This window comes from Carcharodon carcharias, chromosome 1, assembly GCF_017639515.1.
Source record: "Carcharodon carcharias isolate sCarCar2 chromosome 1, sCarCar2.pri, whole genome shotgun sequence".
Taxonomy (NCBI): Eukaryota; Metazoa; Chordata; class Chondrichthyes; order Lamniformes; family Lamnidae; genus Carcharodon; species Carcharodon carcharias.
Genome location: NC_054467.1, coordinates 13,202,809 through 13,216,959, shown reverse-complemented (window position 1 = coordinate 13,216,959; position 14,151 = coordinate 13,202,809). Strand labels below are relative to the sequence as shown.

The 14,151-nt window shown below is 48.2% G+C and overlaps 1 protein-coding gene across 3 annotated transcripts in view; it reads right to left on the bottom strand.

Annotated features, from left to right (window-relative positions):
- Positions 1-14,151, bottom strand: part of LOC121281138 (probable E3 ubiquitin-protein ligase HERC4) — a 66,248-nt gene that overhangs the window by 18,085 nt on the left and 34,012 nt on the right. For 2 of the 3 annotated variants that reach the window (XM_041193861.1, XM_041193871.1), the window contains exons 14-16: positions 13,815-13,895; positions 10,928-10,978; positions 3,801-3,863 (exon numbers count right to left, since the gene is read on the bottom strand). In XM_041193861.1, the coding sequence (XP_041049795.1) occupies positions 3,801-3,863; positions 10,928-10,978; positions 13,815-13,895 (195 nt within the window). The remainder of the gene's footprint in view (positions 1-3,800; positions 3,864-10,927; positions 10,979-13,814; positions 13,896-14,151) is intronic. The other variant, XM_041193879.1, reaches the window with a different exon arrangement.

The window sequence follows — 14,151 nt, the reverse complement described above, 5'->3', positions numbered from 1 at the left end:
TTTGTCCCTGACGGAGGGGGGGGAAATCCTGCCCCGGGTGGTGCTGGTTTAAGTTACGTGGAGGATGGCCAAGGAAGGGAGGAAATGTTAACGGGGAAGGGTGGCGTAGTGGCCGGGCAAAGGTGAAAGGGACAGTGCAGGCTGTCCAAGTGCCCTTTAAATATGGTGCCCCGGACCTTTGAGCCCATGAGGCAAGGCAAGAACGGCCACTCCCTGTCCGCTGCCAGAAGAATCAGCGAGCTCCTGGCAGATATTCATAGTTAATGAGCTGAACAACGCAAGATTGTGCACGGCCAACCAGCTGGTCAATGCTCCAAGTGCCAGGATTACCACGGCCCTAAAAACCTTAGAGACTTTCAACAATCTCCCACTGTAACTTTGGTCCAGTGCCAAGGAAGTAGCTAGAATTGGACAACAATTTTTTTGCACATAGCATGCCAGGCCAGGCTGCCCTGGCAGTCACACTGCTACCCAGAGTGTGTCCTTCCCAGGGCTCTGTCGCCATGACAAGGCAGCCATCTCAGTCCCAGAAGGCTCTTGTCCCAATCCAGCAGCCAATCACCTCTTGTGACACTAGGGCCTCAGGTGGATCTGCTGCTCATGGAGCTCACTGGTTCCTTGAAGTCAAGTGACATCTTTGGCTGAGGGAACACAGTAATATCTTTCTGTGACGGAATGAAGACTAAGGAGATGCAGGGATGGAAATTTTCAAAAGGGGAAGTTTAAATCCACAGAATTCATATTACTAATAATTGGTCTACAGGTTTTTTCTGTCAGGCTCCTCAAAGTGACGATTCTCAGGTCCACTTTCCTCAGTTACCACAGAATCCGGGTGCATATCATCAAGGAATCCAATTTCCCTTTTCTTTCTGATTATTTCTCACAATTCTGTGCGCAGCCAAGCAACCATGTTGTGAGACACCTATTTGGAAGCATCCCGCAGTGCTCCTACTAAACTCTCAAGGCATTGAAATCTTCCCATTGGACACCCAATAGTCCTCTCAGTGATCACTCTGGCTGATTAAAGTGCCTCATTGGTCAACTGGTGAGGTTGCCACTCCCAGGGCTCAGATTTGCATGAAGGCATGGGTACAATTGGTCGTCCGGTGTCCACACCGACACCCGATTGTCATTCCTGGGTATAGAGCTGGGAGACTGGAATGCCTCATGCCAAAAGGACAATGGCAACTCCCTGCATATTTGGTATTGACATTGAGATTTCATTGCCACGGGTCACCAGCACTTTTAACACTGAACGAGTGGAATTATTTTCTTGTCACTAAATTCAATGTTTCTACAGGAGGAACCTGCAGCGAAACTTGGACACCGCCTATTAGCTGCCTATCTTTGGAGAAATCTGCAACAGAATAGAAATGAAAGTTTCATCTGTCTTGGAGTCAGCCCATAGGGGGATGAATTCCCCAACTCTCCTTAAGATGGTACTCGGGACCTGGTGAGAGAAAAGACCAGGTGGCACTGTGAGTTACACAACCACATTCCCCTGTTGCATTCTAGAATGAGCCAGGTGGCTTAAGGGTTGAGGACTGTTCTGGTTTGATAGTGACAGGTACAACCCTGAGCTGTCAGTATGGATAAACCAGTACAGGTCACCCAGGGTTTCCCCTGTGAATCAAAACTTGTGATGGCACCGCTCCTCACTCATTAGTTCAAAGCATTCCCGAGGCTTGCGGTTGGGGGCGTGGGGTGGTGAGGAGATAGAGTGGGTGAGGGGTAGTAGTATGTTGGCCTTATCCTTTGTTGAAGTTACATTCTGGTGTCATCTTCAACCTGCATCAGGAAGATTTCCCTCAGAAAACATAAATCACCCATTATATCCCTTACTATGGATGAGATGGGAAGATTTGGAGGTGAACAGGGAATCATTGGGCTGCATTTTATGAGGAGGGGGACGGACAGATGGCTTGCCAAGGAAGGAAAGTCGGCTGCAGGTTGACCTTGCTGGGCTGCCCTGCGGCCATAACACAATGCAGACGGGCTAAATCGATGGAGAGTGGGACTTCCACTCCATATTGTGGAGGAAAACCCACCCTTGGGAGCTCCTGACCAATCGGATTGGCTGGCAGCTCCAGCAGCCCTGGTAGCGCCAAGAGCTCAGTAGTAGGCACTGCCAGGACTGCAAACAATCCCAAGAAGAAGGCCCAGTGGATCCCAGAGTGGGGTAAGTCCAAGGTATTGAGTGGGAAGGATTTGGCTAGCTTAGGGAAGGGGGGTGGGGTTGGTAGGTTTTGGAGAGCAGATGGGTAGGAAAAGGGGGAGGGGTACTATCTTAGGGGTGCTGCCCCCCAGGTGCACAAAGGGAAACCTGAAAATAGCACACCCCCTCCTTTCCAGTACCCCCTCTTCCTTCTCGCTCTTTTAAAAACATTTTTGCAAAATGGGCTGGCCCGCTTCCACCCGCCTGCCCATGCCAACCATATTATGGTGTGGGCAGCATATTATTGGGGTTTCTTGGCCTGTTAACCAGCTCACTTGACCCTGAATAATTTATTTACACATGCTGCTGATTTTGGCACACAGCCACCTACTGGGTGAGCATGCGAGTGGGCGGGCAGATGGTGGGCTGGGAACCTGCCCTATTTTACTTACCCCTCCCTCTACCCCAAAAGGGGAGGCAATGGCCTGGTGGTATTATCACTGGACTAGTAATCCAGAGACCCAGAATAATGCTCTGGGGACCGAGGTTTGAATCCCACCATGGCAGATGGTAGAATTTGAATTTTAAAACATCTGGAATTAAAAAGCCTAATGATGACCATTGATGATTGTTGTAAAAACCCATCTGATTCACTTATGTCCTTTAGGGAAGGAAATCTGCTGTCCTTACCTGGTCTGGCCTACATGTGACTCCAGACCCACAGCAATGTGGTTGACTCTTAAGTGCTGTCTGAGTAAGGACAATAAATGCTGACCTAGCCAATTTCACCAACATCCCATGAATGAATTTTTAAAAAATTACTTGCCCCTCCCCCCACTCCAAAAACATGGCCAGCAGAGACAGGTGAAATCCAGCCCATAGAGTCATTTTTGGCACAGAAGTAGGTAATTCAGCCTATCAAGTCTATGCTGGTTCTTTGTAGCACAATCCAATTAGACACTTCCACAGCTCGATCCCTGTAGCCATAGTTTATTTCCAATTTCCTATCCAATTTCCTTTTGAAATTATTGATTGTCTCTGCTTCCAACATCCTCATAGGCAGCATGTTCCAGGCCATTATCACTCAGCAAGAGAAAAGGTTCTTCCTCACAACCCCCTGTATCTCTTACCCAAAACCTTAAATCTGCGTCCCTAGTCCCTGTACCGTTAGTTAATGGGAACAGCTTTTCTTTGACTATCTTATCTAAACGTGTCATTATCTTTTACACCACTATCAAATCTTCCCTCAATCTCCTTTGCACCAAAGAGAACAACCCCAGCTTCTACAACTTAACCTTGTGGATTAAATCTCTTACTCCTTGATGTGTTCTGGTAAATCTCCACTGCTCCCCCATCAAAGACTCCTCACATCCTTCCTTGTCCTCACACTCTCAGTTACCATGTGAAGTTAGAATTCTCAGCTGGCTAACTGTGAGAGAGCAACAAACAAGGGACAGGTCCATCCCCACGGATCAAAGACAGAGGGGAGAGTCTCACACCTTCTCATAACTAGTTTTAGTGGGGCCAGAGAGCAGGTCTTCTCTTGGTTCACCCTGAATTGTTTCATGGAATGGGGAGAAAAAACAATCACAAAACAAAATGATCATTGTTTACAAAAACAAACATTCAACACAGATAACCTCACCGTGCAAAGTACTGAGAAGTAAGACTGAATCTGAAATTCTGGAATGGGATAGCCATTCATTAGCTGTCGAGAAAACACAAAATTAACGTCACAGATCTTATTTGCTATAGGATGACTAGGAAATGGACGTGTGTGTCTTATACAAGTATAACCACTTCCCTGAATGACACACATTGCCTTGGTGAAGTATTCCAATTAGAACCCCGTCTTAGGACTGTGCAATGTGGCTGCCTCTTAAATGGCTTAGAAAGCCACTCAGTTTCTCAAGGGCAATTAGGAATGGGCAATAAATGCTGGCCTAGCCAGCGATGCCCATGTCCCGAGAATGAATATAAAAAAAAATCTTGAGAGCACAATTCAAGTGTCAGTAAAGGGTGGATACGAATTAGTCTTCAATTTGGCTGGAATTCAGCTTCTTGTGTTGCCAGTTCTCAATATTAATTTCTAACTTCCATTCTTTAAGTTCTTAGTCATATCGCTGTGTTTTTGATTTTACCGCACACTGAATGTTCAGAAAAATAATACCTGGAATTTCACACTGTTCACACAATGGATTACAGATCCGGCAACAGAGCATTGACACGTCTGACATCTATTTTTAAAATCAAATAGAGTCAGTTTATTTCAGGAAGGAGAGTGATTTTGTTACTGGACTAATAATCCAGAGTGCATGGGCTGGATTTAACGCTCTCCCGCTGGCCAGTTTGAAGGCAATGGGTCATGTTATATCCAGCAGCTGGATCTGGCCACTGCCTGTCTGCCCTCCTCTGCCTCTACTGCAATTTTACCAGCAGCAGGGGTGGCATCGGGCAGCCTGCCCGCCAGTGGGCCAACTGAGGCCCTTCAGTGGGCAACTAATGCCCATTCAGGGGCCTCATCCTGTCACCACCAGGATTAAACCAGAGGCAGGACAGGCCCGATCCTCTGCAGGTTTCCCTGCATGAGCTGCTGGTGGGCGGGTAGGTCCCTCCTTAACTGGCCTCCTGGGTCCATTGGAGTACCCCCTAAGGTGTAACCCCCACCCCCCCACCCCCATAGGTTCCCCACCCACCATGCCCTCTCAAACTCTGGTCCTCAATACACCCTTCGCCAACCCTCAAAGTTCCAATTCCCAGCTCGCCAGCAATACGAGCTGACATATGGTTTACCTGGCTCCCCTTCCTAACACTCAGTTAAAATAAAAAGATTGTTAATTATATTTTTCATGAAGGCCGGCCCGTTAAATAATAAATCGCATGTTCCACTTCTATGGCAGGTGAGTGCGCACAATTTGAGGTGCAAACATGATAAAAGATATAAATGAGCGAAGCACATTCATTTATCGTGTTCTCAGATATAAGGAATGAATTAGTCACTTGGTAGTATAGAGCTTAAGTATTGGTGAAAAGAGAGACATGCTGTCGAAGCTTTTCATCTTGCACTCATCAGGACAGAATTGCAAGAATGCCAAATCTCAAAGGGGGCAACAATTTATGCTGCATGAGAAAAGGGTGCTGATTGGTTGGCAAGTCGACTCTGATTGGTCAAGGCATTGCCATGGAGAATGCACCAGGGAACAGTTATCTCAAAGCTTTTGTTTTGCGCCCTTGGGAGTGTTCAGTAAGTACTGCCCAATTTTGGAATCACGCCTAATGTTGGCCACTAGGGTGGAATCGTCCCAGATTTGCACCAAGTGTGGTAGCAGATGAGTAAAACGACGTTTTACCTGCCGGCCACAATGATGGATTTTCATGACGCATCATCCCGAACCCGCCGCATTAACTATGCATTCCTGGGAAACACGCCGTTTCCATGGCAGGCGGGCTCTCATTCGCCCACCACGCAATCACCTCGCGGCTTCATCATTTAAACCCCAGTCATGCGCACAACTCTCAGTACTTCCACCCCACGATTCTGCAAAGAAGATATGGCCCTGAAAGGCAAAAAGACTGCAGCCCCCAGGATCAATGACACGTCCCTCGAGCACCTTCTGGATGCAGTGGAGGCTCGCTTAGATCTGATCCGTTGATTGTGGGATCGCTTAGCCCTGTCTATCACTTGCTGCTTATGCTGTTTGGCACGCAAGTAGTCCTGTGCTGTAGCTTCACCAGGTTGACACCTCATTTTTAGGTATGCCTGGTGCTGCTCCTGGCATGCCCTCCTGCACTCTTCATTGAACCAGGGTTGATCCCCCAGCTTGATGGTAATGGTAGAGTGGGGGATATGTCGGGTCGTGAGGTTGTAGATTGTGTTCGAGTACAATTCTGCTGCTGCTGATGGCCCACAGCGCTTCACAGATGCCCAGTCTTGAGTTGCTAGATCTGTTCGAAATCTATCCCATTTTGCACGGTGATAGTGCCATACAACATGATGGAGGGTATTCTCAATATGTAGGCAAGACTTTGTCTCCACAATGACTGTGCGGTGGTCACTCCAACCGATGCTGTCATGAACAGATGCGTCTGTGACAAAAACAAAAAAACTGCGGATGCTGGAAATCCAAAACAAAAACAGAATTACCTGGAAAAACTCAGCAGGTCTGGCAGCATCGGCGGAGAAGAAAAGAGTTGACGTTTCGAGTCCTCATGACCCTTCGACAGAACTACAGTTCTGTCGAAGGGTCATGAGGACTCGAAACGTCAACTCTTTTCTTCTCCACCGATGCTGCCAGACCTGCTGAGTTTTTCCAGGTAATTCTGTTTTTGTTTTGCATCTGTGATAGGCAGGTTGGTGAGGATGAAATCAAATATGTTTATCCCTCTTGTTGTTTCCCTCACCACCTGCCATAGACACAGACTGCACCACATTATCCCTCTCTCAACACAATTGTGGGTGCTCTCTCTCCTGCTTTTGACTCTGCTGTCATGCACTACTTATCTCTACTTTGGTTCACAGGGAGTTCTGCCAAGCGATCGACACCCTCAGCCAGCCAGACCCTCAGCTCCATTCACGTCCTCACCTCCAGGAAAGAGGACACCTCCTCCATTGAAGAGCTGGAAATAAGCAGCCTGGAAGACCCATCATCAGCACTTACACACACCCTCCACCAGCTCAGACCCATACCTCAGTGGAACCTAGATCTAGAGCAGGCTCGGGTTCACAATCTGGTGGTCACCGCATGGATGCACATCCGCAGCAGGAGGAGGCAGGTTCATGTGAGCTTCCCGGCACTCAGAGGACTGTTGGGGATCAGGCATCTGTGAGGCCTGAGTCAGATGATGTGCCTCTGGATTTAGCTTTCCAACTCATCCTGGAGAGCCACCAGAAGGCATGGGAACATCATGTCGATCTGTTGGAAGCTCTCAGCAGAACGACACATCAGTCAGAGAAGTGTGTCCACCTGCTCTCTGATGAAGTGGTGCCCACATGTGCATGTATGGAGGTCACCATGGGGAGGATGGCAGATGCCAAGGAGACCCTGGTCCAGTGGAACACGGAGATGTGTGCAGATCTGCACTCCATCGTGGGAGCCATGGGTGAGTTCCTGCAGTGGCAACACGAGAGGGGAATGGAGCACCTTGATATCCCTTCAGGTGCCCCTTCCCCTCAGCAAGTCAGGCCGAGGCGCTTGCACACCCGAAGGGAGGAGGAGTGGCAGGTGGACCGCCCCTTGGGTCTCCACTCAGGAATCTCAGAGGCTGTCCTCCCCTTCCAAGTCCCCTTGGCCTGTGAGCTGCTCAACCTCGTCCTCTGTCACCGTGGAGGGAGCAGCTGCCCAACGAGTGATTCTGGAGGGAGAAGTGTGTGTGTGGCAGGGCCTTTCGGAGACTTGTGAAAGCACTTTCCCATGCACACGGATCCTTCACTTATCACAGTCACCTCAATGTCCTGAGCATTTTCAATGCAGACTGCTGAGGTTTGCTTTCAGTTGTCTGTCTGAGCTGACCTGCATCTTCACCCACCTAATGATCACCGTCCCATGCAGCACCTGATCTCGCCCCCAATGACTCTCGTTTCACTTTCGATTTGTACAGCATGGTCTGGATTCACTTTTTCATCAACATCCCCATCTTTTTCCCTCCCCCAGTCACCATTTTCCTTTCCCCCATCATATTTGACCCCCCTGGCATCACCTTCCACCTCCCCTCTGTGATCTACCAACCACAATCCTTTTCCTTTGGGGATGTCCAGGTGAACGTGCATGTTCCCTTCCGTCCCAAAAATCCCACCCCCATCCACACTCACCTCCCTGACCTCCTCAATCTCACCCCCAGGGTGCCTCTGAGTTCCCACCAACCACCCTCACTGTCCCTTCTGCCGATGCCATCAAACCCTCACCCTCCCATCCCCCACCTACCCCCCCCTCCCCTACCTTTCCCCCCCCCCCCCCCCCACCCCCCCAACCATCCCACCATCCCACCACCTCACTCTGCCTTTGGTCATTCTCACCATCCGCTCATACCACGCTCATCCTCAGTACACTCTCCAGAAGACAGCCATGGACCCATCAGACCCCACCCTTGCACATTCACCTGGACACCTCCCCCACCACCCCCAGACTCCTTCCCCCCTCCAGTTTCATCAATGACCTTCCTTCCACCATAAGGTCAGAAGTGAGGATGTTCTCTGATGATTGCACAATGTTCAGCACCATTCATGACTCCTCAGATACTGAAGCAGTCCATATCCAAATGAAACAAGACCTGGACGATATCCAGGCTTGGCCTGACAAGTGGCAAGTAACATTTGCACCACACAAGTGTCAGTCAATGACAATATCCATGTTCAATGGCATTGCCATTACTGAATCCCCCATTATCAACATCCTGGGAGTTACCATTGACCAGAAACTGAACTGGACTAGCCACATAAATTCTATGGCTAAAAGAGCAGGTCAGACGCTAGGAATCCTGTGGCAAGTAACTCACTTCCTGACTCCCCAAAGCCTGTCCACCATCAACAAGGCACAAGTCAGGAGTGTGATGGAATACTCCCCACTTGCCTGGATGAATGCAGCTCCCACAACACTCAAGGAGCTTTACACCATCCAGGACAAAGCAGCCCGCTTGATTGGCACCACATCCACAAACATTCACTCCCTCCACCACTGAAGCACAGTGGCAGCAGTGTGTACCATCTACAAGATGCACTGCAGGAATTCACCAAGGCTCCTTAGACAGCACCTTCCAAACCTATGACCACTACCACCTAGAAGGACAAAGGCAGCAGATAGATGGGAACACCACCACCTGGAGATTCCCTTCCAAGTTACTCACTATCCTGACTTGGAAATATATCACCGTTCCTTCACTGTCGCTGAGTCAAAATCCTGGAACTCCCTTCCTAACAACACTGTGGGTGTACTTATACCACATGGACTGCAGCGGTTCAAGAAGGCAGCTCACCACCACCTTCTCAAGGGCAACTAGGGATGGGTAATAAATGCTGGCCCAGCCAGTGAAGCCCACGTCCCATGAATGAATAAAAAAAAAGAATCTTCCCCTCTCTGGACCCCTTCCCCACATGAACCCTGGACCCCTTACCCCACATTAGTCCTCCCAAACCACACAGGGCTCCCCCCCACCACTCCCACTTAGTCACTATCTCCTTCCTGACTTCATCAGACACCCTTGCTTCTCCTGCCACCCTTAGTCCTTTCCCCCTCCCGTCTCCTTCCTCCAGCCTTACTTCTTCCTGCACCCTTACTCACTACCCTCACTGCATTCCTTCTTCCCCTGGACTCCCTCCCCTCTCTGCACTCCTTCCTCCCCCGGACTCCTTCCCCTTTCCACACCATTCCGCATTCCCCCTCCTGACCTCCTTCTCTTATACCTAACACCCCACTTACACCAACCTCCCCAGTTGCCATCTTCTCCCCGTTAACCCCTCCTCCTCCCCCCAAATCCTTACCCTCGCCCTCACCCCACCTTCATTCCCCTGTCCCAACTCAACCCCCGACGCCTTCATATTCCTACTTCCAATCCCACCCCCCAAATGCTTTCATTCACCCCTCCCAATCTCACCCCCGACACCTCTTCCTCCCCCAGTTGACCTTAGACCTTCCTCTCCCACCCCTGCGACCATCATCCGTTGTGAGCATCAATGGTGATTTTCCAACGTCCGTGAGCTGTTGTGCAGTAGAGCCATGGCCAGGAGAATCCACCCAGCATGCCATGGACGTTCCTCCAGGATCCCGTTGCTGTCCGCTTCCAGCATCTTCCGCTCCTCGGATGTTCACGATGTGAGCACGGCCCTGGCGGTAAGTCCCGCCTTCTGAACGTCACAGTTGTCAAGACGTGTTCTGCACCGGTGTGTTTTCCTGCTAACATGGGCGGACGATCCAGTGGCGTGGGGACGATTCCAGCGGGCAGGCCTTATAATGATATGCTTATGTATTACAATGAGGTTCCCAACATCCAATGGTGGGCAACATGGCCCACCATTGACAGGCTGAGCAGAACGATCGCGATTCGATTTTTGGCCTTCTTGCCATATTTTCCCTGCATGCCACCGAGTATGCCCGGTGCCAGCAGGCATGGAAAATCCTGGCATATTCCTCAGCTCTGCAAGCGCCGGCTGGCTCAGTAGGGCAGTGCTCTGCCTGTTGCGAACAGCCGATTGGGCAGCACTTACTGAACAATCCTGAGCTTGCCAAGAATTACCCCAGCAACCAATTTAAGATTATCAGTCGGGCTCGTAGTGTGGCTCACTCACACTTGCTCAAAGTTACATATATTCATCTGTATGGCCCAGTCCTCTGTAGGCAAAAGGAATTTGTCCAGGCATTGTGCCTTTTCAATTAAACAAAACCTTGGGGGGGACACTGTTCCCTGTTTCATTCCCTATGACATGTCGACCAACCAGATTTAACTTAACTCTTTTGAATTTAAACAAAAGCTTTAGAGTGACTGTTCCCTGAGCATGCTCCATGGCAATGCCTCGACCAATCAAGTCTACTTGCCAATCAATCAAGCCCACTTGCCAACCAATCAGCACCATTTCTCATGCAATATAAATTCTCTTTGAGATTTGGTATTCTTGTGAATCTGTCCTGATGAGTACAAGATGAAAAGCTTTGACAGCATGTCTCTTTTCTCATCAATGCTCAAGGAATGAATTAAAGATTTTGTACAAAATATTTATGAATTTTAATCTCTGTTCAATTTCTGGCCAAATTCACATATCATTGTATTTTCTTAAAGCAGTACCTCGTTAATGATACTTTGGGCGTAGGCGGGAAACAATTTCTCAGCACATGCCTGAAAATAATAACATGAAAATAAGTAAAAGTGTGTATTAGTTTAGAAATACTTTGCTTTGTGCTTGATATCAACAAATATTAAATCAAACTCAGAGCACTGAACATTAAAGATGTCGAGTCCTGCTTTTGGTGTTGTTCTTTGGTCATTGAAATAAATTGTAATATTCACCTTTCCAATTTAACAAAACCCCTTTCCTCAATGAAGATGCTCTTCATTGTAAGAATAGACATATTAGAAATGGCACCCAGTGGTAAAGAAAAGCACGTCTTGTCATAATATAACCTGGAGCTTTAGTTTCAGCTCTTACTCGCTTCACATTATAAGATCACTTGAGGTGCTTCCATCAATAACTAAGCCCGAATTTTCTGCAGTCAGAAGAGCTCTGCACCTTATCCAAAATGGCGCCAGAGCCTTGACTCTGGAAGCTGTGCCAACAAACCCGTCAAATGCCATTTTCACGGAGGATGGGGGGAAGGGGGGTGGGGGGTGGTGGTGGGGGAGGCACAGAGCGGGGCTGGTGTTCGCACGTACGCATTTCCTGAAGACAGCAGCACATTTAAAAGTGCAGCCGCCTTCACTTAGAAGCCATTTTTGTTGGTGGGAGCTCTAGAACATGACTTGAGGGCTTTACACTTTTGAGGGAAAGGTTTAAAACCCTGCCAGAGTGCTTTGGACAGGTCAGGTACCCCTTTGGCGAGCTCAGGTATCCTTTTGGAAACCTTTATGATTTCTAACCAAATGTCACAAATCTGCAAGAGAATCAAAGACTGGTGTGTGGCTGACACCTAGGGGAGTTGGAGGCTGGGGCCTTGGAAGGGTAGATATTTTTGCCCCTCCTGTCTTGTCCTCTTGGTCTTAGTGGGTGGCCTATGGTGGCCAAGGGGTATAAAATGGACCGCTGTCTCTGTACATCCTCCACTGAAATCAGGAGGTTTTGGTCGCTGAATCTGGGCACAGCCTCTCCCACTCCTTCCCTACTTCCTCTTCTTTGAGATATTTTGGCTTGAGAATTGGAATAAAAAGTATGGTTTTCAGCTTTGAATTGTTTCACACACATATATCTGTTTACTTAAACTAACCATATTCTCTGTCTCATTGGTGCCTTGTGTTGCTGGGAGAAGTGGGGGTGGGGAATAGGGCTGTACAGAAGTATCACTTGGCTTTTGTTCTGGTCACTCCTAGATGGCATGTTATGCTGGTAACTGCAAACTATCCTGCTGGCCTGCTCCCTCTGATTCAGATTGTTCTGCCATGACAGCGTGTAGCTGTGGGGGTCCTGGTTAAGACTTAATTGCATGGCCACACCCTGAGAGATGATTGGAAAGAGGATAGGTGGTAGGACAGGTGTGTATCGGTCATCCCTGGAGGCATTATACCAATCCGAGTATCGTTAGCAGCTGGTAATGCCAAGATGCTGCCGTCGCTATGGCTGCGTCTTGTGAAGCTTTTCCAGCCTCAGTACAGTGACTTCCTTGATGATAGACTGAATAGACAGCAGCAATGATGATATTTTCCTTGGGAAACACCGCGATGGGCCAGCTCTTGCAGTGGTCGGCTCAGCAGTTGGACAACTACTACAGTTATGACTCATCTCACCGTTGTCTGGCATCTCCGCCTCAGCAAACTGCAAACCACCCAACCTCTCGCTGCTTCAGAAGAAGAACTCCTTACCGGGCCTTGTTTCAAAGCAAGGCCAAGATGTGTAACCCACGTTGGCCCTCTCCTCACCCACAATCCCCCCTCCCCCCCCCCCCCCACCCCCTCCACCTCATTACCACTGTTCCCGAGGGCAGGGGGCGGAAGTCCAGTTCGCACCCGCCATCCTGGTGCAAAAATCCGGACGTTCTGGGAAGTTTCTCCCACGCCGGGTTTGCGGAGTCAGAAAGTCTCCCTGCCAATGTGCACCTGACTGGGGAGTGAAAATTCAGGCCCTAACCAGCATTGAAGCTTAACGGTACACATTCTTTTTACGGTAACTGTCAACGGGACATGGTGGAAATGAGAATTACTCTTAGGCGGCAAGTTGTATTGATCTGGGATTCTCTGCCTGATAGGGTGGTGAAGCAGATTCAATAGTAACTTTGGAAAGGGAAATAGTTAAGTACTTGAAAAGGAGAAATTTGCAGGTCAAAGAACAGTGAAGAGTGGCACTAATTCTTAAAGCTCTTTCAATGAGCCAACACAGGTGTAGTGGGCCGAATATCTTCCTTCTGTGCTGTAAAATTCTCCAATTCTATCTTTCTTTAATAAATGTTGTATCAAGCTATGATTTGTAGGAATAGATAAAAGGTGAAGCAGCACTCAGACTTCTATTAGAACTGCTATAAAACATTTATGAATAATCAATGCTATAATGTATTCGACATCTTCAACCTGCATGCACTCTGTCTACAAAACCTTTCTTCTCATTGTCACATTTTTACTGCAATTTTGTGTTGAGTTTTCCCATTATTATTTCCATTGTCCACATTTGGAATGGAAGTGACCTATGTAAACTGGTCACGTTGTAAATATAAGTTCTTGCCAGTGGTGGCGTCTCAGAGGCGTACCTCCCAACTCCGCAGCCTGTACAGTAGAGAAACCCCTCTGTTCCAGCCAACCATACTTCTCAAATGCCATAAAGTTTGAGAAAACACTTGAGCGAAAAATCCTAGATAGCAACAGAAAAACTCAAACCTATTTCCTGGCCCTTAAGGCAGGCTTCTGCTGAAGTTGTAGGAAGGTACCAGAAGGACGCCATGGGAGATCCACCCCTCAACATGGATGCCAGAAAAAACAGAGAGTTCTGGGTAATTTTCAGTTCAGACTTCGATAGAAATATTTGTCTACTTACCATTAAACAGATGTTAAAAATTTTCATTACAGGAATGCAGAAATTTTTCTCTAGGATCTTTTCTTCTCTGCTTAAGTTTACCTGCCAGGATATAATTAAACATAAATTAACATTTTAAGTTATAGTACAGGAGTAATTTGAGACATGACATTTGGTAAGTGTAGTGCGCTTGGGAGGAACAGATGACTTTGGAACAATAGCTCCAAAAACTTTCAAACTCTAAGGTTTTCCTCCTGTCATGTCTGGCTCTGCTGCAGATTAAGCAATAGAGACTACATTTGCCATAATTGGGCATCATGTGTGTTATCATTGTGTCATGTGACTTGCAGGCAAAACT